Source organism: Mastigoproctus giganteus, chromosome 9 (assembly GCF_048544385.1).
Source record: "Mastigoproctus giganteus isolate SK-2022 chromosome 9, ASM4854438v1, whole genome shotgun sequence".
Taxonomy (NCBI): domain Eukaryota; kingdom Metazoa; phylum Arthropoda; class Arachnida; order Uropygi; family Thelyphonidae; genus Mastigoproctus; species Mastigoproctus giganteus.
Window position 1 is genome coordinate 149,300,747 of NC_143583.1, and position 27,995 is coordinate 149,328,741.

General features: G+C 37.9%; 1 protein-coding gene across 1 annotated transcript in view; it reads right to left on the reverse strand.

Moving 5' to 3' along the window:
- Ack (activated Cdc42 kinase) overlaps window positions 1-27,995 on the reverse strand; it is a 333,372-nt gene that overhangs the window by 111,557 nt on the left and 193,820 nt on the right. The window contains exon 8 of the mRNA XM_090380828.1: window positions 27,849-27,995. Coding sequence (XP_090236954.1) covers window positions 27,849-27,995 — 147 coding nt within the window. The remainder of the gene's footprint in view (window positions 1-27,848) is intronic.

Consider the following 27,995-nt stretch of genomic DNA (forward strand, 5'->3'; position numbering starts at 1 on the left):
TGGGACCAACTGATGATGTTACCAACAGCAAACTCAAAATGGGAAGCACTCAAGGAACTAATCTTGGTGGCTACCAGGCTTTACATACCAACTAAGAAATATTGTTCAAGGTTTAGGCCTAAATGGTTGTCAGATGGACTAATGAGACATGTGGCAGAGAAGAAAAATGCATGGGATACATACAAATTAATGGGTGACATGGAAGCCTATGATAGATATAAGTTGGTCTGTAACCAAGTCACAAAGGAGATTAGGCAGGCAAAGGCAGACTACGAAAAATCCTTGGCAAAGGATGCAAAGAAAAACAGAAAGGAGTTCTTTACATACTTGAACTCGAGAAGGAAAGGGATGAATCAGATTGGTCCACTGGATATTGATGGTTCAACAGTTGAGGATCCTGCTCAGGTGGCTAACAATCTAAACGAGTATTTTGCATCTACATTCACGCATGAGGAGTTATTCAGGAAGGAGAATGATGTAGGTAAAGTAAACATTGGCAGTGAGCTGGATGATTTTGTAATAACTGAGAGGAAAGTGGAGGAGAGATTGTTGAGGATAAACATAAAAAAGGCACCTGGGGTGGATGGGATCTATCCAGTTATATTAAAGGAGGCAGCAAAGGAAGTATGCAAACCCCTAGCCATAATTATGAGAGCTTCCTTGGACTCAGGAGAGGTACCCATAGACTGGAGATGTGCAAATGTAACCCCAATTCACAAAGTAGGATCAAAGGCTGACACAAGTAATTATAGACCTGTTAGTTTAACTTCTGTTCCAGGTAAATTAATGGAGGCACTGGTTAAAGAAGCACTGCAGGATCATCTAGACAAGAATTCAGTTATAGCTCAGATGCAGCATGGTTTTGTTAAGGGCAGGTCTTGCCTGACCAATTTGATTGGATACTATGATGTAGTCACAAAAGAACTGGATGCAGGGAATAACTTTGATATTATATATTTGGATCTTAGAAAGGCTTTTGATACTGTTGCACATGGAAGACTGCTGCACAAATTGGAGCAGTGTGGCATTGGAGGCAAATTGCTGCTATGGATAAGGGGATGGTTGAGTGGCAGAAGACAGAGAGTGGTAATCAATGGACACTGCTCAACGTGGACTAATTTTATTAGTGGAGTTCCTCAGGGTTCAGTGTTGGGTCCGTTGTTGTTTTCGGTGTTTATGAATGATATTGATGATGGGATATCAAGTTTAATGTCTAAGTTTGCAGATGATACAAAGGTTGGCAGGGTCGTTAAGGACACTACTGACGCTATGCTGCTGCAACAGGATCTGGAAAGGTTGAACAGATGGGCTGAGAGGTGGCAAATGAAGTTTAACATTGACAAATGTAAAGTACTACATATGGGTAACAGTAACCCCAGAGCAATGTATCAACTCTGCGGTACTACACTGACAGTGGTGGAGAATGAAAAGGACCTGGGGGTAATTGTGCAGGCAGATATGAAGTTCTCTGAGCAGTGCAGACGAGCTGCAAGAGTAGCTCATGGTGTCTTGTCAATGATATACAGGAATTTTTCTAGCAGGGATAAGGAGGTGATTATTCCCTTGTATAAGGCAATGGTTAGGCCACATCTTGAGTACTGTATACAGGTCTGGAGGCCTCATTTCAAGAAGGATGTAGAGCTGCTGGAACGGGTACAGAGAAGGGCAACAAGATTAGTAAATGGAACAAAGGGTTGCTCTTACGAAGAAAGGCTTAAGTTTTGCAAATTACAGAGTCTGGAGACTAGGCACCGGCGAGGTGATCTGATAGAGGTGTATAAGGCTTTGAATGGTTTGAGCATGCTCAATGCCAATGGGATTCTTCATCTTTCTCAGAATAATCACCTCAGAGGGCATAAATTCAAATTGAGGAAGGACGGATGTCGGATAGATGTGTGGAAATTTGCCTTTGGCCAGCGGGTGGTTGGTTGGTGGAACCGACTTCCATCACTTGTTGTTGAAGTTGATAGCCTAAACAAATTTAAAGCTCAACTGGACAGGTATTTCGAACGAACGGAGGGGTGAAATGGGAGAGGGTTTTTTTTTTTTTTTTTTTGGCTGATGCTGAATAAGCTTGCTTTCTTGCATCATATGCCTCTACTAATGCTAATAAATGATACTTACACTGAAGAATAGCGATGGTGTACTTATAAACAGCAGAGAAGGCATAATTCAAATAGCAGAAGCCTACTAAAAAGAATTATACAAGGAGCGAGGGAATGATACCAGAAGTGGGGAAGATGGATTGCAAAGTAGCAACACATACGACATACCCGATATTCTTCCTGATGTGGCAGAACATGCATTGAAGAAAATGAAGAATCAGAAAGCCCCGAGGGAAGATGAAGTTACTGTAGAGTTGATAAAGTTGGGAGGAAGAGACATAACACAAAAACTGGCAAGGCTCTTCACAAAGTGCATTAGAAAAGGTGTGACGCCTAAGCAGTGGAATAATGCAATCATAGTTTTGCTGCATAAGAAAGGAGATAAATCAGAAATTGGAAATTATAGACAAATTAGCTTGTTATCCCACATCTACAAGTTGTTCACAAGGGTCATTACTAACAGATTAGAAAGAATACCTGATGAGAATCAACCGAAAGAGCAAGCTGGCTTTAGGACAGGATTCTCAACTATGGATCACCTTCACGTAATATCACACCTAATGGAGAAAGCAAATGAATATAAAACACCATTATGCCTGGCATTTGTGGATTATGAAAAGGCATTTGACTCCATACAGCATAAGGCAATGTTTCGGGCACTGGAAAGACAATGCATAGATACCCCATATATTATGATTTTGAAGAAAATATATGAGAGTGCTACCTCCTTTATTAGACTAGACAAAGACAATAGCAAATTTAAAATCGAGAAAGGAGTTCGATAAGGAGACACAATATCTCCAAAGCTGTTTTCTGCTGCCCTTGAGGAAGCTTTCAGAAGATTAGACTGGTCACAGAAAGGAGTCAATGTGAACGGAGAGTACCTAAACCATTTACGATTTGCAGATGACATTGTGGTTATAAGCCAAGATCCCAAAGAATTAGAGGAAAATCTTAATCAGTTATGCACAGTTAGTAAGGATTTTGGACTAAAGATGAATATGGCTTAAACAAAAGTAATGGTGAACAAGTATGCCATGGAAAGGGAAATAATGATTGAGGGAGCAGTAATTGAAAAGGTGGAGTCATACTTATCTGGGACAAGTTATTAGCTGTAATAATGATAAATGGCTGGAAGTCAAGAGAAGAATAAATTTTGGATGGATAGCATTCACGAAATATAGTCACATACTGAAGAGCAATATCCCAGTTTGTCTGAAACGTAAAGTAATGAATCAATGTATACTCCCCACCATGACTTATGGAAGTGAAACTTGGGCACTCACCAAAAGAATGGAAGAGAAGCTGAGAACTACACAGCGAAGAATGGAACAAATTATATTGGGAATCAGACTGTTAGATAAGAAGAGAAACACATGGATTAGGCAGCAAACTCAAGTAAAGGACATTCTTATCAAAACTAAAGAACTAAAATGGTCTTGGGCAGGACACATAGCTCGAAGACAAGATGACAGATGGACTAAGAAAATAACAGAATAGTACCCAAGAGGAGCTGGAAGACAAAGGCAGAGATGGATAGATGAAATTCATGAGTTTTTGGGTAGTAAATGAATGGCCAGTGCTCAAAACAGAAGGAACTGGAAAGTTGCTGGAGAGGCCTTCATCCTGCAGTGGATTGAAAATGGCTGATGATGAGGATGATCCAGCAGGTGAGCCAAGAAAAAAGGCTGCAAATGAGTTGCAACAGAAAATGTCGTTAACAAAAAATTCATTGTCAAAGTGGATTAAATAATCAAGTAATACAAATGCTGCTAGTTTTGTAGTTGCACGTGAAATTTTAACATGGGTTAAACTGTTTATGGACAACGAATACATAAATTCTCAAGGACCCCAAGAAGAATTGCTTGATTTATTGCCACTTACAGGACAAACATGTGGAGAGGATATAGAAACTGCAATTACTGACAAAAATAAGGGAATAAATATGAACAAATTCATATCACGACTGATGGAGCCCTGAGCATGAGAGGCGAGAACAAAGGTTTCATTGATTTATCTAGAAAAAACATTTCAAGTGATGTGTTTTCCTTTCACTGTAGAATTCATCAAGAGGCATTTTTCTCGTAAATGTTTCCAAAAGAGATAACAGCAGTCATGGATTTGGTCATAAAAATAGTCAATAAAATAATGGCAAGACCACTACACCACTATATCATCGACAATTCCATGAATTTCTTGATGGAGTCGATTGTCAATATACTAACCTTCTTATGCATAAAAGCATTAGATGTCTTTCTAGAGGTGCAGTGTTGATGCAATTTGCTGCTTGTCTTGATGAAGTGAAATTATTTTTAAGACAGAAGGATATGAATGCTGAATATCAAGAGCTAGAAGGCACTGATTGGTTACAAAAATTCTACTTTATAGCAGATGTGACGTCACATTTAAATGTGTTAAATAAGAAATTACAAGGAAAAGGTAACACGGCAGTTCTGCTTTTGGAAGAAGTGCTTTCGTTTGAACACAAATTATGTGTTTTCAAAGGAGACATAGGAAGTGGCAAATTATTACATTTTCCAATGTTAAAAAAATATCAAGGAGGTACTAAAAATAATCTCAATCCTATTAATTTGCCATTTTTCAACAAACAATTGTCAAAATGCATACCAAATTTTGCTGCAGATCTGAGGATTTTAGGAAGGAAAAGGTGACATTATCATTTTTAATCAAACCTCTTGAAGTGAATACTTCTCAGCTAAATATTTCTCCATTCCCTGAAATGATGAAGCACAATTTGAAATGGAGTAAGAGGACTTAAAAATCAAGGATATGTGGAGTGCAAGACTAAAATGCCTTAAAACTGAAATTGAGGATTTGGAGACGCAAAAGGCTGCCCTTGCAATTCTATACAAATGGATGGTGATAGATGAGTTGAAAAAGCAAGACCAAATTGTGTTCAATGTGTGGAGTAACTTATCGGATATGTATATAAATTTGAAAATATTTGCGTTTGGACTTCTCTCAGTTTTTGGTTTGATGTATTTCTGCACATGAACTATACTAAAAATAAATCAAGAAACCATCTGAACAATGCAAATCTCTCAGGATGTTTAAAGATGAAAATTACAGCATAGTCGCCTGATATTGAGAGACTCGCTCCAGAAGTTCAAGCAGCAAAAGTCACATTAATTTGTACCTAATTGGATGTTTGTTACATTTTTTTCAGTATTAATAAATATTTCAAAAAATATATATTTTTTAATAAAACACCTTCCCACTCTGTTCCATTTCTTAACCCCCCCCCCCCCCTTCCTTCCAGCTTGAGCTGGTGAGGCTCTTCGGATTCTTTTTTTTAATTAGATCAAAAATGGCTCTTCATTCAAAAAAGGTTGCCAGCCTCTGTTGTATAGGATGCACCTTTGGTAATTCTGCATTTAATGTGGTCCAAGACTAACTCCATAGCATACAACTCAACTGGGTGTACACTACATTCATCAAGAATTTTCCCAGATATAGTATTATCTGAGAAGACAGCAGCAGTCCCAATGTATGATTCTGACTTTCAGCCATCAGTAAAGACAGGCAAGAAGTTTGAGTATTTGGCAAAAGCAGTAAAAATTACCACAACTCTATACTACCCGATGGGTGGTATAGTGTTGCAGGAGAACTGAGGGTAGTGCATAGGCTTTTCCCCAGCTGTTAATGGAGAAGTTGCATAAGGGAACTTTAGCAAGTCAGAGTGGAGGGGAATTGCTTTGGTCACTAGACAACATTGTCTCCCATGATGTTAAGATCTCTGGGTAGCCCTTGGACATGAATAAAAAAGTACTTTGCAGTCTGACGAGTGTTATATAGATTTTTCCACTGTGGCTCAAAGATGGATGTCTACATGAGGTGGTATTGCAGGACTTCAGTTTAAACACATATTATAAAGACAAATCTTACAACTAATATTCTAAATGCTCCAGTAACAATGTGGATAGTTGATCGGATCTAGTCATTGCAAGACACTGTTCCTAACTGAGGATCCAAATCCAGTTTAGACCGAACAAGTGCATGATAAATTCAAAGTAGGGTGCAATGATCTGCATCCTGGGTATTTGATTAAATGGCACATAGGAGGTTTAAGACCCTTGTGCACTTTGTCTGCAGTTGATGGACATATTAGGGGAATGTAAACTTTTTATCAAATATGAGTCTCAAGCATTACTGGAATGACATATTGTCCAAGCATTACTGGAATGACATTGTTCTGGTTGAGTGAAAGTCATGTTTGCAACAAAAATGTATGCAAACATTCTGAAAGGAAAACCTGAAACCATTAGCTATTGCCCGAGAGGCACAGGCACTGGACTACAATTGTCTTTCAATGACTCGCATGGCATGACTACATAAAACCACTGATCATCAAATAAAGGAGGCATTGTTTGCAGTCAGAGGAAGTTGTTCTAAAGTAACAATAATCACAATACTTAGAACAGTTCTTTGAGCAACTTCTTCCTCTTATAAAAAGGCAGAGAGAGAGAGAGAGAGAGAGAGAGAGAGAGAGAATGGTTCCCCCAGGATACTTTTAATATAACTTGCTTTTTCCTATTATCAAAGTAAGTAGACATCAGGTGCTCAGGTTTCAGGAATATTTGTTTGTTCTTTGGTTTTTTTAGGAGCATTAGCAACTAAGGCCATGTGCTCCGGGATATGCAGTGGTCATTCCCTGACCTTTCCGCATCCTCCGTATTTGGTGGTGACGGGCTCGAACCCTGGTCTAATCAAGAAGCGTGTGCTACGTACTGCTGCTCCTTCCCACCTGGCTACGGAGGCGCCTTCAGGAATACATCTCAGACAAATGTTTCCAGTCTTATTAAATGATTAAGTGTCATTGACCTGTTTCTTAAGAAGCCACACTGCATCCTGGAATGTAGGTCAGTAGTTTATAAATATCACACAAGTCAAGCACTGGCCATTCTTTCCTCAGGATAAGCCCCAGAAATTTTGTCCACTGTTCATTATTTTTGGATCCTTTCATGGTTTGGGTAAATCTTGCCTTACAAGGTTGGCATGAATACCTTATGCCACAAATCTGGAAATTCCTCTTCGAGGCAGAGTCTGGTTCAATGGTATGCACTTTGGCAGGCAATGCATTTTAAGTTTCTCTTTTGTAAATGGCCAGTTATAAGCACAAGAACTATTAGAACCCAGCTTTAATGGTTGTTGTAGTTCAAATTTTTGTTTCAGGACCATGAACTCTGGGCAATACAGTGTACTTGCAGACACATTAGCAAACATCCTCCCCATCCATATGTTCTAGGATCAATGTATATTTGTCCTTCATTTTCTAGACTTTGTCCCAGGCAACCTTTGAATTGGTGGTCTGGATGATGGAAGACATGAAGCAAATCCGAGATTCCTTCTGACTTAGACAAAATATGCTCTGGCATGTACACAACTGAAAGCTATTAGATTATCCGTGAAAGGATATTATTGAAATATTTTCCACACCTTGTTTCATGCCTTCCTTGATGCCGTGCAATCTGTACGTTACCATGGTTTTGGAATTGGAACAGCTGTTGCCTGAACAATACTTTCTGCAATATAATAACTTCACCATTTATTGGCTCCTACCTGTGGTAGTGTTAAATGTTGCCAAATGTTTAAAGGCATTCTAGTCAGCCTGCTTGATTCTTTTCCATGAAATTCATGCTGGATGACATGGACTCCTGTTACAGTGTGGATAACATGACAAATTGGTTGTTCCATTCAGATTTTCTTCAATCTCTCACATACACACAGGGAGGAGAGCAGAGAGAGAGAGAGAGAGATCAATGACGGTAAATAAATGGGTAGGCATGTGGAAAAAGGTATTGGACGCCACATTTAGAAGGGCTAGATTATTATTTTTGAACAAGGTCTGTATAATCTGATCCCTCCCACTGGCATTTGCACCACTGCAAAGAGTATTACACCCATTGAAATCCTCTAGTAATAGTACAGGGAAAGGCAATTGTATAATAAGATAAAGGTCTGCCTGAGGAGGGGGGGGATGTCATTCTCAGGTGGCAAATAGATAGAACAAAAATAGTTAGGAACTCTAATGTGACACAAATTGCTTCCACCTCTATGTCAGTGGTAAGTTACAAGGATGGCAACTCCTACATGGAGACAGGTTCATCTCCAGCTCTGTCTTTTCAGATGACTACACAATTTTGAAACAAAGGGTACTCAATTGCCTTTAAATATATCTCTTGTCAGCATAAGCCTGTTAGTTCATATTTATACAGGAGGGCCTTGGTGTCGTCATTACCTCAATGGAATCTAAAATACATAAAAATTTGAATGCAGCTATTAATTTGGTTTTCTGGATCTGGAAAGCGAGTCCCTAAGCCCACCTGTGGGCTTAGGGACTCGCTTTCTCTGTCCTGGATTTATCACTATCGGAAAAGTATGGACATTGTCTGATGTTCATAGCTTCTTCCACAAAGATATGGACCTGTGTCTTCAGTTGTCTCCTTCACTTTTTTTTAAAATTTTTTTTAAAATTGTAGTGTAGGTCACATTTATTAGTCTTCTCTGTATTATTTGGTTTTGTTCAAGTTTTGGCTGAAGGAAGCATTGATATGGAAGTGGCACTTGACTGAGTATTTGAGTGACATTCAAGAGTTCAAATAAGTAGCTTGCATTGGCGGCAAAGGCTTCTTTTGGTGGGATGGTCATTTCAGTTTGCATTCCAATGGAATGCTTCCCTGCAGCCTTCTGAGCATATATAGGCTAATTTTTACTTATTGGAATTACCACTATTCTCACCTACTGATATAGAATATTCAGCTATGCTCTGTGTTGTGTTATTTCATTTTTTGTGCTGGCATGCCTTAGAGTATGCAGGATGCTTACCTTGACAATTAATGCAAGTGGGTTTAATGGTTGTACATGTATTGCATTCATGGTCTTTTGCACTACCTGCCAATTGGTGTTCCTATAGGAACACCAATAAGCAGGTGGTCTAGAGCAGATCATCTGCAAATATCCATATTTTTGACATTTGAAATATTGAAAATGGTTTTTGACGTATGGTCTTACTGTGCAGTAGATTTTCGGGTGGCAAGTAGATAGAACAAAAAATTCAACAAATTGCTACAAGCCACTTTTTGAATTGGCTGTTATTGAATTAGGAAACAAAAAGAATTAAATGTAAGGTTGATATTTCTGAGCGGTACTAAAATCTCCTTCCTATACACAAATATCCATTTTGCTGCTTAACACTCCCTGAAACTTTAGATTTCCTTCTTAGAAACATCAAAGGAGGTCCCACTCTAAGATAAAAAAACCTCTTGATGAATTTAATGTATGGTATGGTATCACCACAAATAATATTAGAGCATGTCACTTTTCGTTTCAATTAAGAGGTCTCTACAATGAAGTCACATTAATTGACTTGGGGCATCTGCTAGTCCTTCACATATTAGAAGGGTGACAGTTTTCCAATAGGTTTCTCTTTTGTTGAGTGCATTATTGAGAACCTAAGAGCAGGGACTGATACTGCTTCAGATGTGGGTCTCTGAGTTAAGCTAGTATTGGAATGAATTAGTGTTTGGATTTTATGATGGGGTCATGTTAGGGTTCCAGAAGAAAGAATTATATTATCAGGATTTATAGGTTTTTATGGTTCAGTGACTGGAGGACTAACAGCATCACTGGGAGGTTCCCTCACCATATGTGTGTGTGTGTGTGTGAGAGAGAGAGAGAGAAAGAGAGAGAGCTGATGTGATCTGTCCAACCCAAATTGTTCTGTGGGCCACCTTGAGGAACTACAATTTTCTGCAGGCCACACATAAAATAAAACAATCTTTTAAAAATAAAAAATCCAATGCCATAAAAATTTATTTTATTCATTCATTTTTATTATATATCTACATCAATGAGATATTTGCTTTTCTTTATAATAGCTCATAATTTTTTAAAATCTACTTCAATATTGGTAGTTGCATATCTTAATTGATTTTCCAGATTTATCTGTTACTGAAGCTCAAGATTTACTTTTAATAAATTTCATTTTTGAAAAGAAAGTTTCACAAATGTTTGATGTTGATGTTAGTTGGTTTTTAGAGCATTAGCAACTAAGGCCATATTGCTCCGGGGATATGCGGTGGTCATTTCCTGACCTTTCCGCATCCTCCGTATTTGGTGATCACGGGCTTGAACCCCGGTCTAATCAAGAAGCATTTGCTACGCACTGATGCTCCTGGCTAAGGAGGCGCCCTTTCACAAATGTATGTAGATCCAAAGGTGCTCACAATTTTTTGTGCAAAAAATCTTAATTTGGGATACTTTTTCACTGTCACATTCGTGCTATAAAACATGATTTTTGATATCGTGGCATGAATGTGTTTTAATTCATTGCTGCACTGTAAATCAATTACTTCCATCTGGAGAGTTTCCGGATTGAAGAAGAGAAGGTGTGGTTGAGATTTGGGGAAGTATAGCTGGTCTAGTATATTATATTTCTCGTTATTTATCATGCCTGGTGCAGCTACTGACTAAATCAGTGATTTCTCACTGATATAGTCAGTAGCATAAAAATCATCTGGCAGGCTGCAAAAAATACTGTGGCAGGCTGCAGGTTGGCAAGGCCTGATAGAGAGCATAGTCACGGATAACATTTTTGAATATAAGCCAAATTTCAGCATTGTAATTCTGGTTTAATTTGAAGAAGTGTAGTGTTTCTTCGATTCCGCCATATCGTTTAATAACAGATTTGTTGCATGTGTATATAATATTTTGAGTTTACAGTTAGTAAATGGAACTCTGAAAGCTGAGTTGATAGGACTTGAAACACTGATGGCAGTTTGACTGATACAATTACTTCCAGTGATTCCAACATGTCTAGGAATCCAGCATATTTTGATAACTTAGTAATCTTTTTTAAGTGTTTTTGGACAGTCGGTAATTTTTTTTTTTTAGCAGAGAGTGCAAGAAGTGGGCACTACCTGTAAAATCAGAAATATACTTTTAGAATCTATGTATTACATTATGTGGAAATGATAAAAGATGGATTTGAATGGCATATATCTCACACACTACGTTCAATAGGAAGCATCTGTGATATGATAATAATATTGGTCAAATTAACGCTTGCACATACCTAAAGAGTTCTTGTTTGTTATCCCAACACATTAGCAAGATGTTCGGAGGGCAGAAACATTTCAAATGAGCGGGCAGCTAACACCTGGGAAGTGAACTTAAATAACTTTAAGGGGTGTGTCAGGATAGTTAACTATACAAGAACACTGAGTCTTAATTGTTTATACAGTAATATCGGAAGTGTCATCAATAAGTGTCATTTATCAGAAGTGTCATCAATAAAATGAGTGAATTTGGACTTCTCGTTAGAACAAATAACGTTGAATAGGGCTTGTGGAAATGTGGTGCCACCAGGAGATAAGGGATGATGAGTTTCACTACGGTATGTATAATGTATTTAGGAAGGATAGGGAGATAGAAGGGGTGGTGGGGTCATGCATCTTATCAAAAGCAGTCTGAGCGTGACGAAAGCTTTTCTGTATTCAGACGTTTTGCATGCTAATATAGAATCTGTATGGTGTGAAATAATTGGAAACAAAGGTATAATGAGAGTGGGAGTAATTTACAGGCCAGGTGATTGTGAAGATTATGATGAGAGCCTCTACATGTAAATGGAATGGGCAAGTAAGCATGAATGTCTTATTATGTGTGATTTTAATTTGCCTCTAATTGATTGGAGCAAATGGGAGGAAAACTCCACATGGAGGACAATTTTAAAATCCGGAGATAAGGGATGATGAGTTTCACTACGGTATGTATAATGTATTTAGGAAGGACAGGGAAGATACGAGGGGTGGTGGGGTCATGCATCTTATCAAAAGCAGTCTGAGCGTGGCGAAAGCTTTTCTGTATTCAGACGTTTTGCATGCTAATATAGAATCTGTATGGTGTGAAATAGTTGGAAACAAAGGTATAATGAGAGTGGGAGTAATCTACAGGCCAGGTGATTGTGAAGATTATGATGAGAGCCTCTACATGTAAATGGAATGGGCAAGTAAGCATGAATGTCTTATTATGTGTGATTTTAATTTGCCTCTAATTGATTGGAGCAAATGGGAGGAAGACTCCACAGGGAGGACAATTTTAAAATCAACTAGATGACTGTATTAGATAGATAGATGCCTCCTTTAATATAACTGGATAGATCCCATCCACCTGGGGTGAATGGGATCTATCCAGTTATATTAAAGGAGGCAGCAAAGAAAGTAAGCAAACCCTTAGCCATAATTATGAGAGCTTCCTTGGACTCAGGGGAGGTACCCATGAACTGGAGATGTGCAAATGTGACCCCAATTCACAAAGGAGGATCAAAGGCTGACACAAGTAATTATAGACCTGAGAGTTTAACTTCTGTTCCAGGAAAATTAATGGAGGCCCTGGTTAAAGAAGCACTGCAGGATCATCTAGACAAGACCAGTTATAGCTCGGACACAGCATAGTTTTATTAAGGGAAAGTCTTGCCTGACCAATTTGATTGGATACTATGATGCAGTCACAAAAGAACTGGATGCAGGGAATAACTATGATATTATATATTTGGATCTTAGAAAGGCTTTTGATACTGTTGCACATGGAAGACTGCTACACAAATTGGAGCAGTGTGGCACTGGAGGCAAATTGCTGCTATGGATAAAGGGATGGTTGAGGGGGAGAACACAGAGAGTGGTAATCAATGGACACTGCTCATTGTGGACTAATGTTATTAGTGGAGTCCCTTGGGGTTCAGTGTTGGGTCCATTACTCTTTTCTGTATTTATAAATGATACTGATGATTGTATATCAAGCTTAATGTCCAAGTTTGCAGATGATACAAAGGTTGGCAGGGTTGTTAAGGACACTACTGATGCTATGCTGCTGCAACAGGATCTGGAAAGGTTGAGCAGATGGGCTGAGAGGTGGCAAATCAAGTTTAACATTGACAAATGTAAAGTACTACATATGGGAAACAGCAACCCCAGAGCAACGTATCAACTCTGTGGTACTACACTGACAGTGGTAGAGAATGAAAAGGACCTGGGGGTTATTGTGCAGGCAGATATGAAGTTCTCTGAGCAATGCAGATGGGCTGCAAGAGTAGCTCATGGTGTCTTGTCAATGATATACAGGAATTTTTCTAGCAGGGATAAGGAGGTGATTATTCCTTTGTATAAGGCAATGGTCAGGCCACACCTTGAGTACTGTATACAGGTCTGGAGGCCTCATTTCAAGAAGAATGTAGAGCTGCTGGAACGAGTACAGAGAAGGGCAACAAGATTAGTGAATGGAACAAAGGGTTGCTCTTATGAAGAAAGGCTTAAGTTTTGCAAATTACAGTGTCTGGAGACTAGGCACCAGCGAGGTGATCTGATAGAGGTGTATAAAGCCTTGAATGGTTTTAGCATGCTCAATGCCAATGGGATTCTTCCTCTTGCTCAGAATAATCACCTGAGAGGGCATAAATTCAGATCGAGGAAAGACACGATGTAGGATAGATGTGCGGAAATTTGCCTTTAGCCAGCGGGTAGTTGGTTGGTGGAACAGACTTCCATCCCTTGTCGTGAAAGTTGATAGCCTAAATAAATTTAAGGCTCAGCTGGACAGGTATTTCGAACAAACGGATGGGTGAAATGGAAGTGTTTTTTTTTTTTTTTTTTGGCTGATGCTGCATAAGCTTGCTTTCTTGCATCATATGCCTCTACTAATGCTAATGTTATTTGCATCAACATGTCAGGGAAAGTGCTAGGGAAAAGAATACTCTAGACATCATCACCCACAAACCAGATTACATAATAGGGCTGAGAGTACAGGAACTAGTAGCATGAAGTGATCATGGAGTTCTATGGTGGACGATGAAGATAGAGAGAGATAGCAATAGTTAAAGGCAAAGGAATGGGTTATAAATTCAGGAAAGGAAATTGCGATGCCTTAAGGTGCTACATGGCCTCTATTAACACAGAGTGAATACAATTGAATTATGGTATACCTTTAAAACATTAATCACAGAAGCCTTGAATGCTTATATACCATTAAAAAAATACTCCATTAGGAGGATTCCAAGTAAAAAAATACTCCACGAGGAGGACCCTTAATGGATGAATAATGAAGTTGCCAGATTACTTGAGCAGAAAAAGATGACATGGAAAAGTTACACAGTAATAACAAGTACCGAAGCCTATAACAGCTATAAATTTATCTGTAATAGTGCCACAGAAAAGGTTAGGCTGGCAAAGACAGATGAGAAATCGCTGACAAAGAGAGCAAAGAAGGGGGGATAAGGAATTCTTCACATATATAAATGCAAAGAAGAGGACAAACCAGATTGGACCCTTATGTAATGGGTGTGGGATAGTATTAGATACCCCAGCTGAAGTTGCAGATGAACTCAACAGTTACTTTGCATCATATTTACAGAAAAAAACCCTCCACGTCAATGAAAAATTCTGGGAGTGAAGTTGAAAAATATGTAATTAATGATGCTAAAATTTCACATGTTTGTTTAATTAAAAAAATTGAGCCTACAGGCCAGTAAGGCTCCTGGGGTTGATGGCATATACCCTGTAATCTTAAGGGAGGAAGCAAGTGAGTGCATTGAACCATTGAGGCTAATTATGTGAGCATCACTAGACTCGGGACTGCTTCCGTTGTGTTGGAAAAGTGTCAATGTATCTCCAATACATAAGGGCAGTTCTAAGAGTGAAGTGGGAAATTACCGGCTGGTTAGTCTAACTTCAATAGTAGGGAAAATCATGTTAACTAATCTAGTTAGCTATTTTGACATGGTCACTCAAGAGATGGACTTTGGGAATAATTTTGACATTGTTTATTTGGATTTCAGCAAAGCATTCGACTCAGTCTCACATGAACAGTTACTTTATAAGCTGGAACAGGTTGGAATCACAGGGAAAATCCTTAGATGGATAGCTGGATGGCTTCAGGGCAGGAGGCAGAGGGTTATGATAAATGGTTATTCCTCAGATTGGGTTGATGTAAGAAGTGAGGCACCCCAAGGATCAGTATTAGGACCACTGTTCTTTTTGATTTTCATAAATGACATCGATGAAGGGATAGAGGGTGGTGTGTAGTCTAAATTTGCAGATGATGTAAAGATTGGTAGAGTAGATAATGATCGCCGCCAAGCAGACCTTCTTCAGAATGATCTAGATAGACTTCAGGGATGGTCAGAAAAATGGCAGCTGTACTTTAATCCAGCAAAGTGTAAGGTATTGCACCTGGGGAACAGTAACCCCAAAATAACTTATACACTTGGCAGAGTTGTACTAAAGCCAGTAGTGGAGGAAAGGGACTTGGGTGTTACGATACGGTGAGACATTAAGTTCCCTGAGCACTATAGACAGGTTGCAAGGAAGGTCCATGGTGTCCTATCGATGATTTATCAAACAATCGCTAGTAGAGATAAGGACATCATAATCCCATTATATAAGTCTATTGTTAGACCACATTTGTAATATTGTGTTCAAGTATGGAGACCAACCTAAAGAAAGACATTGTGCTTCTTGAAAGGGTCCAGAGACAAGTAACTCACCTGGTGAGATTGGCAAAAGGACATCCATATGAGGAAAGACTTCAAATATGTGGGTTGCAGAACTTGGAAACTAGGTACCTTAGAGGAGACTTGATTGAGGTGTTTAAGGCTCTGAGAGGCATAAGCAAAATGAATAAGCACAACATTTTCACGCTTATAAATGATTCTAGAACTAGGGGCATAATTTAAAGTTATGAGGGGGGGGGAGTTGTTTAGACTGGATTGCAGGAAGTTTTATTTTAGTGAGCGAGTTATAAATTACTGGAATAAGTTACCTACATAGGAGTTAGAGGCTGGCAGTTTGGGGAAATTCAAAGGTCAGCTGGATAATTACCTATGGGAGGAAGGAAATACTAAGGCTGTCCATTTCCTTTTCTCTTATTTATTAATTATTATTATATATATATTTTTAATTTTCTTCTTCTTATTATTATTATTTTATTCTTATCATTTTATTTTATTTTTTTGTTATTTTATTATTATTTTTTATTTTTATTTTATTTCTTTTTTGGCTGGTGCAGCATAAGCCATAGGCTTCCTTGCACTATGCGGCCATTGCTAATACTAATACTAAAATTCAGAAAAAGCATAGCAGCAACAACGTTTGTATCAGTTTTGGAGCAGTTTTAGACACTGATTGGATGGGCTATTTTTCCTCCATAAGAAGTTATCATTACTTATCAATTGAACAGGAGTTATAGTGAATCAATCCTGTCAAACTTTAGTTGTCAAGCATTTAACATATTCTGTAGATATAGGCCGGCTAATTTGTTTTTCATCATTCCACGAGTACAGTAGCTTACCACTTCTCAAATGTTTGGAGAGGTCTGAATTTGAATCCCATTGGACACTAAAGGAATTCTTAAAGTCCTCTTCAAGCCTGTAAACATGCACCACCCCCCTGCACCCCACCTATAGAGGTATAGTACACTGCACAAAAGGTTATAATTATTATTATTCAAATGTTATAGTTAAAGGAGTGTCAGTAAATTTGTGGAGCACTAGTATTTTTGAATGTATCAGACAGTCATGGCAAAATGCATTCAGATATGCATTTTAGCTCATGGAGGTCATTTGGAGCACTTACTTTCAAGGTAACATTCATATATAATGTTCTATTTGATTTTGATAAAAATAACAATTTCCTTTTTTGATGTACTTTTTGTGATAGGCATTTCCCCTTACAAAATTTCTGAAATACAAACAGAGACGTAATTCATAAATGTGGAGCCTCAAGGCCATCTGTTCCAATGGGCTTTTTTAATGTTTTGATGAAAACAATTGATCCTGGAAGCAGAACACAACCATTTATTAACACCCTGTGTACACACAATGAAAGAGCACTGAGATAAGACTACCTACCTAATATTGTTAGGCCTCTCCCCATGCTATCACACATAACACCATGTGCCAGATATACATATATCCTATGCAGCAATTGTTCATTGCAATTAACCCAGCCAAGTTTTTATTTTTGCTGTATGGTCCACTTGCTCTGCATAGCTGCTGACTTTTGGAAAACAGGAGATTTTTTAAAATACAGGATTTCTTTGTCTGTTGATTTCTTGAATTATCTGCTGGACACCACCAACTGCTTATAATTGTTTTATGGAAGATTCTGCAAACTTTGCTATCTTCAGAAATGCCAAATTAATGTTTTGTTTATAACAAAAGTTCTCTAGACCTTGCCATTAAGAGCATATCCAGTTCTTCGGCTCCCAAAGAAGCAATGGCCACTGAAACAATTAGACGAAAAAAAATTGTCACATAGTGATTCAACAGTAGCCAAATCAGTTCTATGCCAAGGGTGTGTCTTTCTTCTGTGAATGCATTATAAATAACAGGATGGTACTGATCTATCATATGCACATCACTGTCACAAATATATTTCTCGTTTTGTTATTACAATATAAATAAAAGGCACATCCCTTTCACCTATAAGGATTGTTCAGAGGAAACAGACTTCTGAATAAACACCCAGAACATATACCTGTAATAATGAAACAAGCCCTATTATGTGACCAGGCAAACCACATCCTTAGTACAGAACTCAAAGGGCTGTCAGCAAGCAAAGATCCATTGCAGAATGCAGGCAATATAGAGAAATTCATGCATTTACATCTACACCTTGTAGTACCCAAGATCCTGAATCCAATCAAGACTGTGAATTGTGAATGTGTAATGGAAAATGATAGAGCACCCCTTTACAGTGCAGATCTCTTACCTTACCCATCATTTCCATATCTTTGAGACTTCATTCAAGGGATGTTAATTTGAATTCTTGTTGGACAATAAAGAGCAGAAGGCTGCATCAGCAGATGGAGAAATTTTACGTAGAATGTTGCGTTAGAAATTGAATAAATTTTACATGTGTGTGTTTTGTTGTAAAATCTCTTCAGCAGCCTGAAGGAATTCTACATGAAAAGCATCTTGTGCTTGATAATAGTGATTTTTTTTTAAGAGCCTAACAGTCCACATATAATTGTTCTCAAATGGATTTCTTTGGGCCCTGCATCATACTTTGGAGGGCGCTTACTGTCTTTATAAGTTCCAGCAGTGAATTACAAGCTCCAAAAAAATCAGTGTTTTGCTATTTTATTTACTTAATTGTCATATTACATTGTACTTTATAAGTAGCTTTATAGTTCTAGCTACTTATGAACAATGCTCGTTATTGTTATTTTTAATTTAAATAGTTTTTGTGGGTTACTACTTAATATACCGCAAAACTGTTGTTTCATTCGAATCTTGCAGCTATTGTTTTCGTATAGAGTGAGTGGTAGGGAATTCAAATTTTTAATTGTGGTAAACAGGTAGCCCTAACGTAAAACTAGATAACATAAAACATATCACTGCATTTAGGAATCTATTAGAAAATGTAGTATTGTATTGATAATTAATTAATTAAATTTATTAATCTTATTAATTTTCATTGTTAATTTCAATATCATGCCCCAGACTAGAGCAGCAAAGCAACAGGCACAAACTAGCAGGAGTGCTGTGACTCGAGGGAGAACCAATGCATCTCTCCAATGCATCAATGGTGATTCTCCAATACATCAGTCTAAAAAAAATGTGCAACTTGTAAAATATTTGCAGAACTCTCTGGAATAGGACACAATCTAGCCAAGGAGGATGTCTTTGTGTGTGCTAAGTGCAGAGAGTGCTAATAAATTAGGTGCCAACTCAGTGTTCTGATGGGTGCTTATGAGAGTTTGAGAAGTACGATAGATGCCCTTGAAGGTATTAAAATGGAGGACCCATCAAACTCTCAGCTACCCAACTCAATGCCGGAGTTCACTCTTGTGCATCAGGCAAAACGGAGCAATCTCCAGGGCAGAATGCACTGGTCCTACAGGAGTTAGTTATTGTCGGTGACTCCATTGTCAGGGAGATGGGCAATATATTGTGTAAAAAAGGATAGGTGGAATAGGACCAGGGTATATCTGCCAGGGGCAAAAGTTGATGATGTTGTAGAACAGGTATCGTCTTTTAAGGGCACAAAGGGTGATATTATTGTACACAGTGACCTAATAACATTGAGCAGGAAAACTGCAGATTTAGTTAACAAGTATAGGTCACAGCTGAAAAAAAAGTTGTGAATTTGGGTTAAATTTGAAAGTGACTGCAATTCTGCCCAGATATGATAGGAGGGAGTATATGATGAGAGCTTTGTCAATCAATTCAGCCCTAGAAGGACTGTGAAAGGCTCATGGGATAGAATTTTTCTCAGCGTGGTCTGTGCTTGTTAACAGGGGAGAGTGCTTCTAGAAGGATGGGATACACTTAAATAGAAGGGGGTGCAAGAGTGTTTGTTGATGCTATAGAGGCAGCGTTAGGTGGGTCTAAAAAATGCTAGCTTGGGGGGGAAATTCACAAACTAAAAGGCTAATAGTAGCCACAGGCAGAGAGGTAAAAGTGATTCTTGCACTGCTTCTATGAGAATGAGCAGCAGCCTAGAGGGTGGGGTGCTGGGGGGGGTTATGGACTGGTGGCAGTCATGAAACAAATGAATACATGGACTGTATTAGAGTAACTAAGAATGGGTGCATGTACACCAATGCTAGAAGCATAGTAAATAAATTTGATGAATTTGAAGTGTTGGTCAAGACATCAAAGGCAGATATTATTATTAGCCATATGGTGCAAGGAAGCCAGATGCTTATGCTGCACCGGCTAAAAAAAAATCGACGTTAGCTCCATGGAGCCGAACATAGATCTGTGAATAACGCCATGTGAAATGAAAAAATACAATTTAGGCTTAATAAAATCAGTTTTATTTTATTCAGTATTTTCATTTACAATCAACAACAAAGGTTTGCGGTAAATAAAGTAGGATACATAGTTGAAACAATTCAAACTATTAACATTGCGATTGAAGACCAAGTCAATACATGATTGACTACGTGTAGTAGATTTTGTAGTATCTGATGCGAGTTTAAGAGTGAAGTTTGATTCCATGAAGTCGAGGAATGTGCTTGCTTTTCAACATTAGATTTGTGATTTATTGAAATCTTTGAACACGTTTAGTTGATGTAAATTTAACTAAATGAAACACAACCGCACTGCTCGACAAATGCGAAGTAACTGAAAGAAGTAGTTACTTTAACGAGTTGTTCAACTCTCGAAAACTAAAAACCCGATTTGAAATCTAGTTATATATCCTTGTAGAGCTCTCAAAGGGCAACAATTTTGTTACTCAATTGTAAGCAACTTGTTGCGTACAATTGAGTTTTCTTGGGCGCATGCATTGTACTTGTTGCGTCACTGATATTGAGAGTGAAAGTAACTAAGGCACAACGGCAAATGACCAGAATGTGAACTTTTTAGTTTTATCAAAAAAAAAATGATATTAAACATCAAAATTTCTAATTTTTTCTTGCATATTCGCCGACGGCATTATATACCTGACAAAAACAAAATAAGTATAAATTGTTTATACTTTTGTCTATTAGTGTCAGAGATATATCAGCGGTTAGGCGTTTCACTTTTCATGACACCCTGAGCACCCTAGGGTACCCTCAGTATAGACATTCACTTCAAAAAAAATTTCCGAGTTACCCTGAGAGAGAGAGAGAGAGAGAAGTAGAAAGGAATCACCAAGAAAGAGAAGAATGATGATATCCAGCTCAGGATCCTGGGTGTGCCAAGCCCATAGTCACCAGAAGTGAGCCCCTGGTATTAAATATTGTTGGGATATATGAGAGACATGGTGTCACACAGATATAAGCAGTGCAAAATTGGAATTTGGGGAGTACAATGTGTATAGAAAGGATAGACAGGATGGGAAGGGAGGAGGTGTTATGCTGTTAATTAAGAAAAAAAAAAAAAAAACTAAGGAAGTGGATTCAATTAACATAGATGGACAGTGCAATGTTGAGTCAGTTTGGTGTGAGTATTGGGAAAGCAAAAATGACAGTAGGAGAGTGTTATAGGCCTAATGACTGTAATGAGTACAACAAACAGATGTAAAGAGAAATAGAATGATCCAGTAAATGAGATTGTGTTATAACGAGGAATTTTAACTTCCCAGATGTTGACTAAAACTTGTGGGTTGGTCATTCGCACTCTAGCAAGACTTTTGTGGATTCATTGGATGACTATTTTCGGCATCACCATGTTCGAGAGGCAGCCAGACAGTACATTACTCTTGATCTGGTTATTAGCAGTGATCATTCGTGTATTAAGAATTTGCAGATAAAGGAACCACTAGGTGGCAGTGATCACAGTGTACTGATGTGGGATTTACTTAACAATATAATTACCATCAGGGGTAAAGGGAAGGGTTTTTGCTTCCATAAAGGTGACTGCAGTCGGCTCAGACAGTTTTTAATTCTGTACAGTGGGACCAACTGACGATGTTACCAACAGCAAATTCTAAGTGGAAAGCATTCGAGGAACTAATTGTGGAAGTGACTAGGCTATTCATACCAATTAAGAAATACTGTTCAAGGTTTTGGCCTAAATGGATGTCAGATGAACTAATGAGACTCTGGGCAGAGAAGAAAAATGCATGGGTTGCATATAAATTATCAAGCAGCACAGAAGCCTATGGCCGATATAAGCTAGTCTGTAATCAAATCACAATGGAGATTAGGCAAGCAAAGGCGAATTACAAGAAATCTTTGGGAAAGAATGCTATGGAAATCAGCAAGGACTTCTTTACTTATATAAACTCTAAAAAGAGGGGGATTAATCAGATTGGCCAACTTGATATCTAATGGTTCAACTACTGATGATGCTGCTCAGATAGCTGATAACCTGAATGAGTATTCTGCATCTCCATTCACACATGAGGAGTTATTAACGGAAGGAAAACTGTAACAGGATGCTTAATGATTTTGTAATAACTGAGAGCAAAGTGGAGGAGAACTTGTTGAAGTTAAACATAAAAAAGGCATCTGGGGTGGATGGGATCTATCCAGTTATATTAAAGAAGGTGGCAAAGGAAGTAAGCAAACCCTTAGCCATAATTATGAGAGCATCCTTGGACTCAGGGGAAGTTCCCATGAACTGAAGATGTGCAAATGTATCCCCAATTCACAACGGGGGATCCAAGGATGACAGGAGTAATTATAGACGAGATAATTTAACTTCCATTCCGGGGAAAATAATGGAGTCACTGGTTAAAGATGCATTGCAGGATCATCTAGACAAGACTACAGTAATAATTCAGACACAGCATGGGTTTATTAAGGGAAAGCCTTGTCTGACAAATTTGAATGGATTCTATGATGTGGTTACAAAGGAACTGGATGCAAAAAATAATTTTGATATCATGTACTGGATTTCAGGAAAGCTTTTGACACCGTTGCACATGGAAGACTACTGTACAAATTGGTGCAGTATAGTGTTGTTAAGGGTATGTTGCTACAATGGATAAAAGGGTGGTTGAGTAGAAGCCAGAAAGTGGTAATCAATGGACACTGGTCTTTGTGGACTAATGTTATTAGTGGAGTCCCCCGGGGTTCGGTGTTGGGCCCACTATTGTTTTCTATATATATCAATGATATTGATGAAGGAATGTCAGGCTTAACGTTGAATTTTGCAGATGATACAAAGTTTGGCAGGATTGTTAATGACAGTAATGACAGTGTGTTACTGCAGGATCTAGAAAGTTTGGGCAGATAAGCTGAGAAGTGGCAACCGAAGTTTAATATTGACAAATGCAAAGTACTCCATATGGGTAGAAATAACCCCAGAGAAACGTACTAACTGTGTGGTACTACATTTAGAGTGGTAGAAAATGAAAAAGATCTTGGAATAATAGTGCAGTCAGATATGAAGTTTTCTGAGCAATGCAGACAGGCTGCCAGAGCAGGTCATAGGGTTTTGTCAATGATATACAGGAATTTTGCTAGCAGGGAAAAGGAGGTGATTATCCCATTGTATAAGGCAATGGTTAGGCCACGCCTTGAGTACTGCATACAGGTCTGGAGGTCTCATTTTAGGAAAGTTGTTGAGCTAATAGAACAAGTACAGAGAAGGGAAATGAGATTAGTGAGGGAAAACAAAGGGTTGCACTTACAAAGATAGGCTTAACTTCTGCAAATTGTAGCATCTGGAGACTAGGCACCTGCGAGGTGATCTGATTGAGGTGTATAAGACCTTGAATGGTTAGAGCAAGCTTAATGTTGATGGGATTCTTCCTCTTCTCAGATTACGAACCTGAGGGGACAAATTCAAATTGAGGAAAGAGTGTTGTAGAATAGATGTGCTGAAATTTGCCTTTAGCCAATGGGTGTTAATTGCTAGAACAAACCTTTATCTGTTGTTGTGGAAGTTGGTTGCTTAAATAAATTCAAGGAGGAACTGGACAAACGTTTAGAGGAAATGGATGTGTGAAATTGTTTTTTTTTTGGCTGATGCTACAAAAGCTCCACTTCACTTGCTTTCTTGCATCATGTGCCTCCATTACTGCTACTACTACTTTTCACTGATAAACTATTTAATTGAAAATCAGGTAGGAATAAAATAATTCAAAATAATGAAAATGTATAAAAAAAATCTAATGCCAATATCTCAAGAAAAACTTGCATATTACAAAAAAAAAAAAAAAAGTTGATGAGGGTGAAATAATCAAATGGTCAATGTTACAGATATGGCAATATTACATAAAAAAACTATAGTAGTACATTGTAACATATTAGATTTAGACTAATTTAATAAATGATACAGATTCTAGATGTTTTGAAGAAGCATGCCTTTGTTATCAGTGGATAACAAAACCTTGAAATCTAAGTTAGTACTTACATAATTCCAGTACCACAAACAATCTTAGTATTGGCAGTACTAAGTCTGTTTTAGCTTATACTCTATTAATGTTTTCCTGCTGACAATGCTTCAAACCCTGTGGATGCCATAATTTATTAAACTCTGAATTTAATAGGTTATAATTCAATGTAAGACAGGTAACCCTCCTATAACACGATAGTTAGGGTCATATAAAATCTCGTGTAGTGCAAAACAGTGTTATACGGGACTAAGAACTAGCACAAAAAGGGGCGTTACGCTCCAAAAACTAACAAAAATACACCATTTTTTTTATAACTATCAGAAACTTAATTGTTATTAAAAATAGTAATAACTTAACAAAGTCTTACAAACTGTGATAATTATGTCAGTTAATATATGTTCATTTAATTTTCTTCTTCTTCATCACTGCTAAGCAAAATAAAACGAGAAAGTTTTTTCTGTTGCAGAACATCTTCACCTTCTGAACTTTCTTCTGCAGCATCTAGTTTGTGTATCTTCTGCTCTCTTTAAAAAAATCAGTTATCTGGGTTTTTCCCCTTTTGCTTGATAGATCTTCGTAAATTTTTAAGTTTAAACTTTTTTTATTTGCTTTCCAATATACTGGTAAAGCGTTCTTATTTACACCTTTCATTGCACGAGGAGTAGAGGATCTATAAACTAGCATAGGTTTTATTATGTAATCTCCTGATGCATTACTGCACATAAGTAACGTTACATGATCTTCTGATGCCTTAAAACCTAGTGCAGTTTTCTCTTTTTTGGAAATAAACGTTCTGATCAGCATTTTTGTCCACCAAAGACCTGTCTCACTGGCACTGAAAACTAGATATGATGCGTATCTGTGCTCTTCAATAATTTTTTGAAATTCCTCTGCATACTTTTTGGCAGCTTCATTATCAGCCGTTGCACTTTCCCCTTGAATTCTTATATTATGTAATGAGAAGTGGTTTTTAAATCGCTCAAACCACAAATTCCAGGTTAACAGAAGAATCTCCATTTTCTTTTAAATGGTTATAAATTTTTAGTGCCTTTTGTTTAATTACATTTCCATCTAATGGGATCTGTTTTTTTTTTTTTTTTTTTTTACTGCAATTGTCAATCCAAATAGTGAGCGTTTTTCCATTTTCTGAATTATTGGCACTAAGAGATGAGCTGTCATATTTACTGAAATTAAAGATTCTGCAAGATCCTCATTTTTCTTTATGGTCCAAATTGTTACTTCATATAAATTTAAACTTTTTGCAATGTATGATACCTTTTCCCCCTTTTAAGACGATCCAAAATTTGTATCTTTGATTCTAGAGAAATAAAATTTCATTTGATCGGTGCTTAATTTAGAGCTGGAATTTAAGAATTTAATTCACAACAAATAAATTATTCCAATATGGTTCTTAGGAACAAAGTTTAGTAATACATGCTCCAAAACATTTATAAACGATCAAATAAATGGCAAAATAACCTTACAGAAACCTTAAAAGTCACGAACTGCACGCTTCGAAGTCACAATTTTTTATGGTCTGAAACAAACACAAGTTCAATAGCACAGAACCTAACAAGGGGATTTCCCAACAAAATAAAATACAGGGATTTCCCAGTAATTTTTTTGCATAATGACTAGTGAGTCAACAGCAGGGATTCATAAAAAAGAATGGAAGTGTTGAAAAATTACATCCAACATAATAGCAGTGTTTTCCCCACATAAAAACTCAAAAATAGCATGTTATGCAAGGTTTGCCACAATTCTCTAACCGTGTTAGAGCGAAACCATGTTATATAAGTACTATGTTGTGAATTTCCGCAATTTATCAATCGTGTTAGAGCGAAACCGTGTTGTAGAAGTACTCTGTTATAATGGGGTTCTTTTTCATATCAGTGTAGAAATATTCTTTTTCATATCAGTGTAGAAGTACTGCGTTATACGGGGGTTGCCTGTATATTCTTTTTCATATCAGTAATTCCCGCCTTAATTAATATGTGCTTTAATTAAATGCACGTTATCAACATATAAGGTGTGATTAGAAAGTACGGAGGATTGAATTTGTTTCTTGAAATTGCTGCGTTGTATCAAACAACAAGTGTCCTCCGTAGCCGAGTGGTCAGGAGTGGGAGTGCATTAGCACACACCCTTTGAGTAGATCGGGGTTCAAGCCCCTGACTGCTAAATACGGTCGATTTGCCAACCCGCACTGGACCAGCGTGGCAGATTATGGTCCATATCCCTCGACGGGAAGTGTTGAGGTGGCTTCCATTCTGCAGTGGATTGATAATGGCTGCAGTTTACCAGTTTTATCAAGCAACTACTTGTCACCACATGTTTGGTGACTCATCTAGACAAACTAACATTAGTAACTCATTTATGTGCAGTTAGTCTGAATTAGCACAGTTAGAATATAAGATGTTGTGTGCATGTGCGCGCGCGCACACACACACACACACACACACACACACCACATAAAACGTTAAAAACAGCTTTTGGAGAAGGTGCTATTGCCATTCAAAGACTTTTCAATGGTTCACCAAGTTTAAATAGAGCTGCTTGTCCATTGAACGTGATCCTTTTTCTGGCAGCCCTTCAACTTCAAAAACCAATGATTCGATTGATGATGTTTGTGTCCTCCATCCTTCTACCTGTTTTCCCCCAGTCTCTAGTCTCTCCCCTCACTCGCCCCTAATTTCTAATCAACATCTAAAAATTCAACCGCTTTCTCGTAAACCTTCTGTGGCCTTTCCATATTCTAGTGTCCCCCCATTTTTTTTTTTTTTTTTAGGTCTTGCCACTGAAATCCTAGGGAAATAGGTGACGGGGCCTGCCAGAGTACTTAAATAATCTGCCTCTTCGTGGCAAAGTGTGGGTCCCAATAGGGACCCAACAGCTAAACGGTCAGAGAAACAAAAGAACATAACACTACACAACAAACCACTCCCCACACACTTTTTAAATCTCTGGCCTCCACAGAGGTCTGTGTCACTTACAAAGAATACAACACGAAGATGGCCGAAACCCCCTGTGCCGTCAGATAACTAACACACTTTACACTTTGCTATTGCTCATATTCGTGACCTGATTAGTAGTGACTGATGTTCACCTATCCACAAAAGCTGCTAGCAAAACAGTTATTTCTTATGGTACAAGTGAATCAATTTTAACAGAAGATTTGGGAATGTGACACATTTCAGCCAAGTCTGTTTTGCAACCTCATTAATGATTATAGAGAGCAGCAATTTCTTGCATGTTGGGATCTTTATCAACATGCTGCTGATCCACACTATCTTTTCCATTATTACTGTTGATGGGTCATGGGTGTATGACTATGACCTGAAAACAAGGCTAAGTCCTCTCAATGGAAGACTCCATCTCCTCCAAGCCCCCCCCATAAATGCAAGATAATCTCAAATAAATGTGAAGATCATGTTTATCATATTTTTTGACTTACAGAGCATTATTCATTATTAATTTATTCTGTATACATATTCAAACAGTGAACACTAGAAACACTACAAAACAGTTCTACAACAATCATGTGGTGCCGTTCGGAGAAAGCCAGAAAAATGGGCTTCAGGGAATGGGTGGTTGCATGATGACACATCCCTGCATGCCTGGCACTTTCTATTTCTTGCGAGGCATTAAATCAGTGTAGTCCCCCATCTGCCATACTCATCAGATTTAGCTTAGCTCACTATTTTTCCCCCTCTCTCAAGAGAGAAAGAGGGGAAAAAAGGAAATTGGTGTATAGTGTCCAAGAGAGTACTTGAAAGGATATCTATCTGAATAGCAGATAAGCTTCATCTTTAACAAAAAAAATTACACCTTACATATGCACACATGTGAAAATAATCCTAGAACAGTTCAGTTTTTGAAAACTTTGATCAAATGAATCATAAAAACATGAAAAACTATAAATACATCATAGGGTTCAAAACTGGTATCCTACCACACATAAGAAACCATGAAGGGCCTGAAATGTTGGTCTATTCACAGGAATATGGGCCCAACACTGTAGCATCAACTGATATATATCTGGAGGGCATGCTTTTGGCCTTTTCAGCCTTTCACTTTCATGGTCAATTTTTTGAAGAAT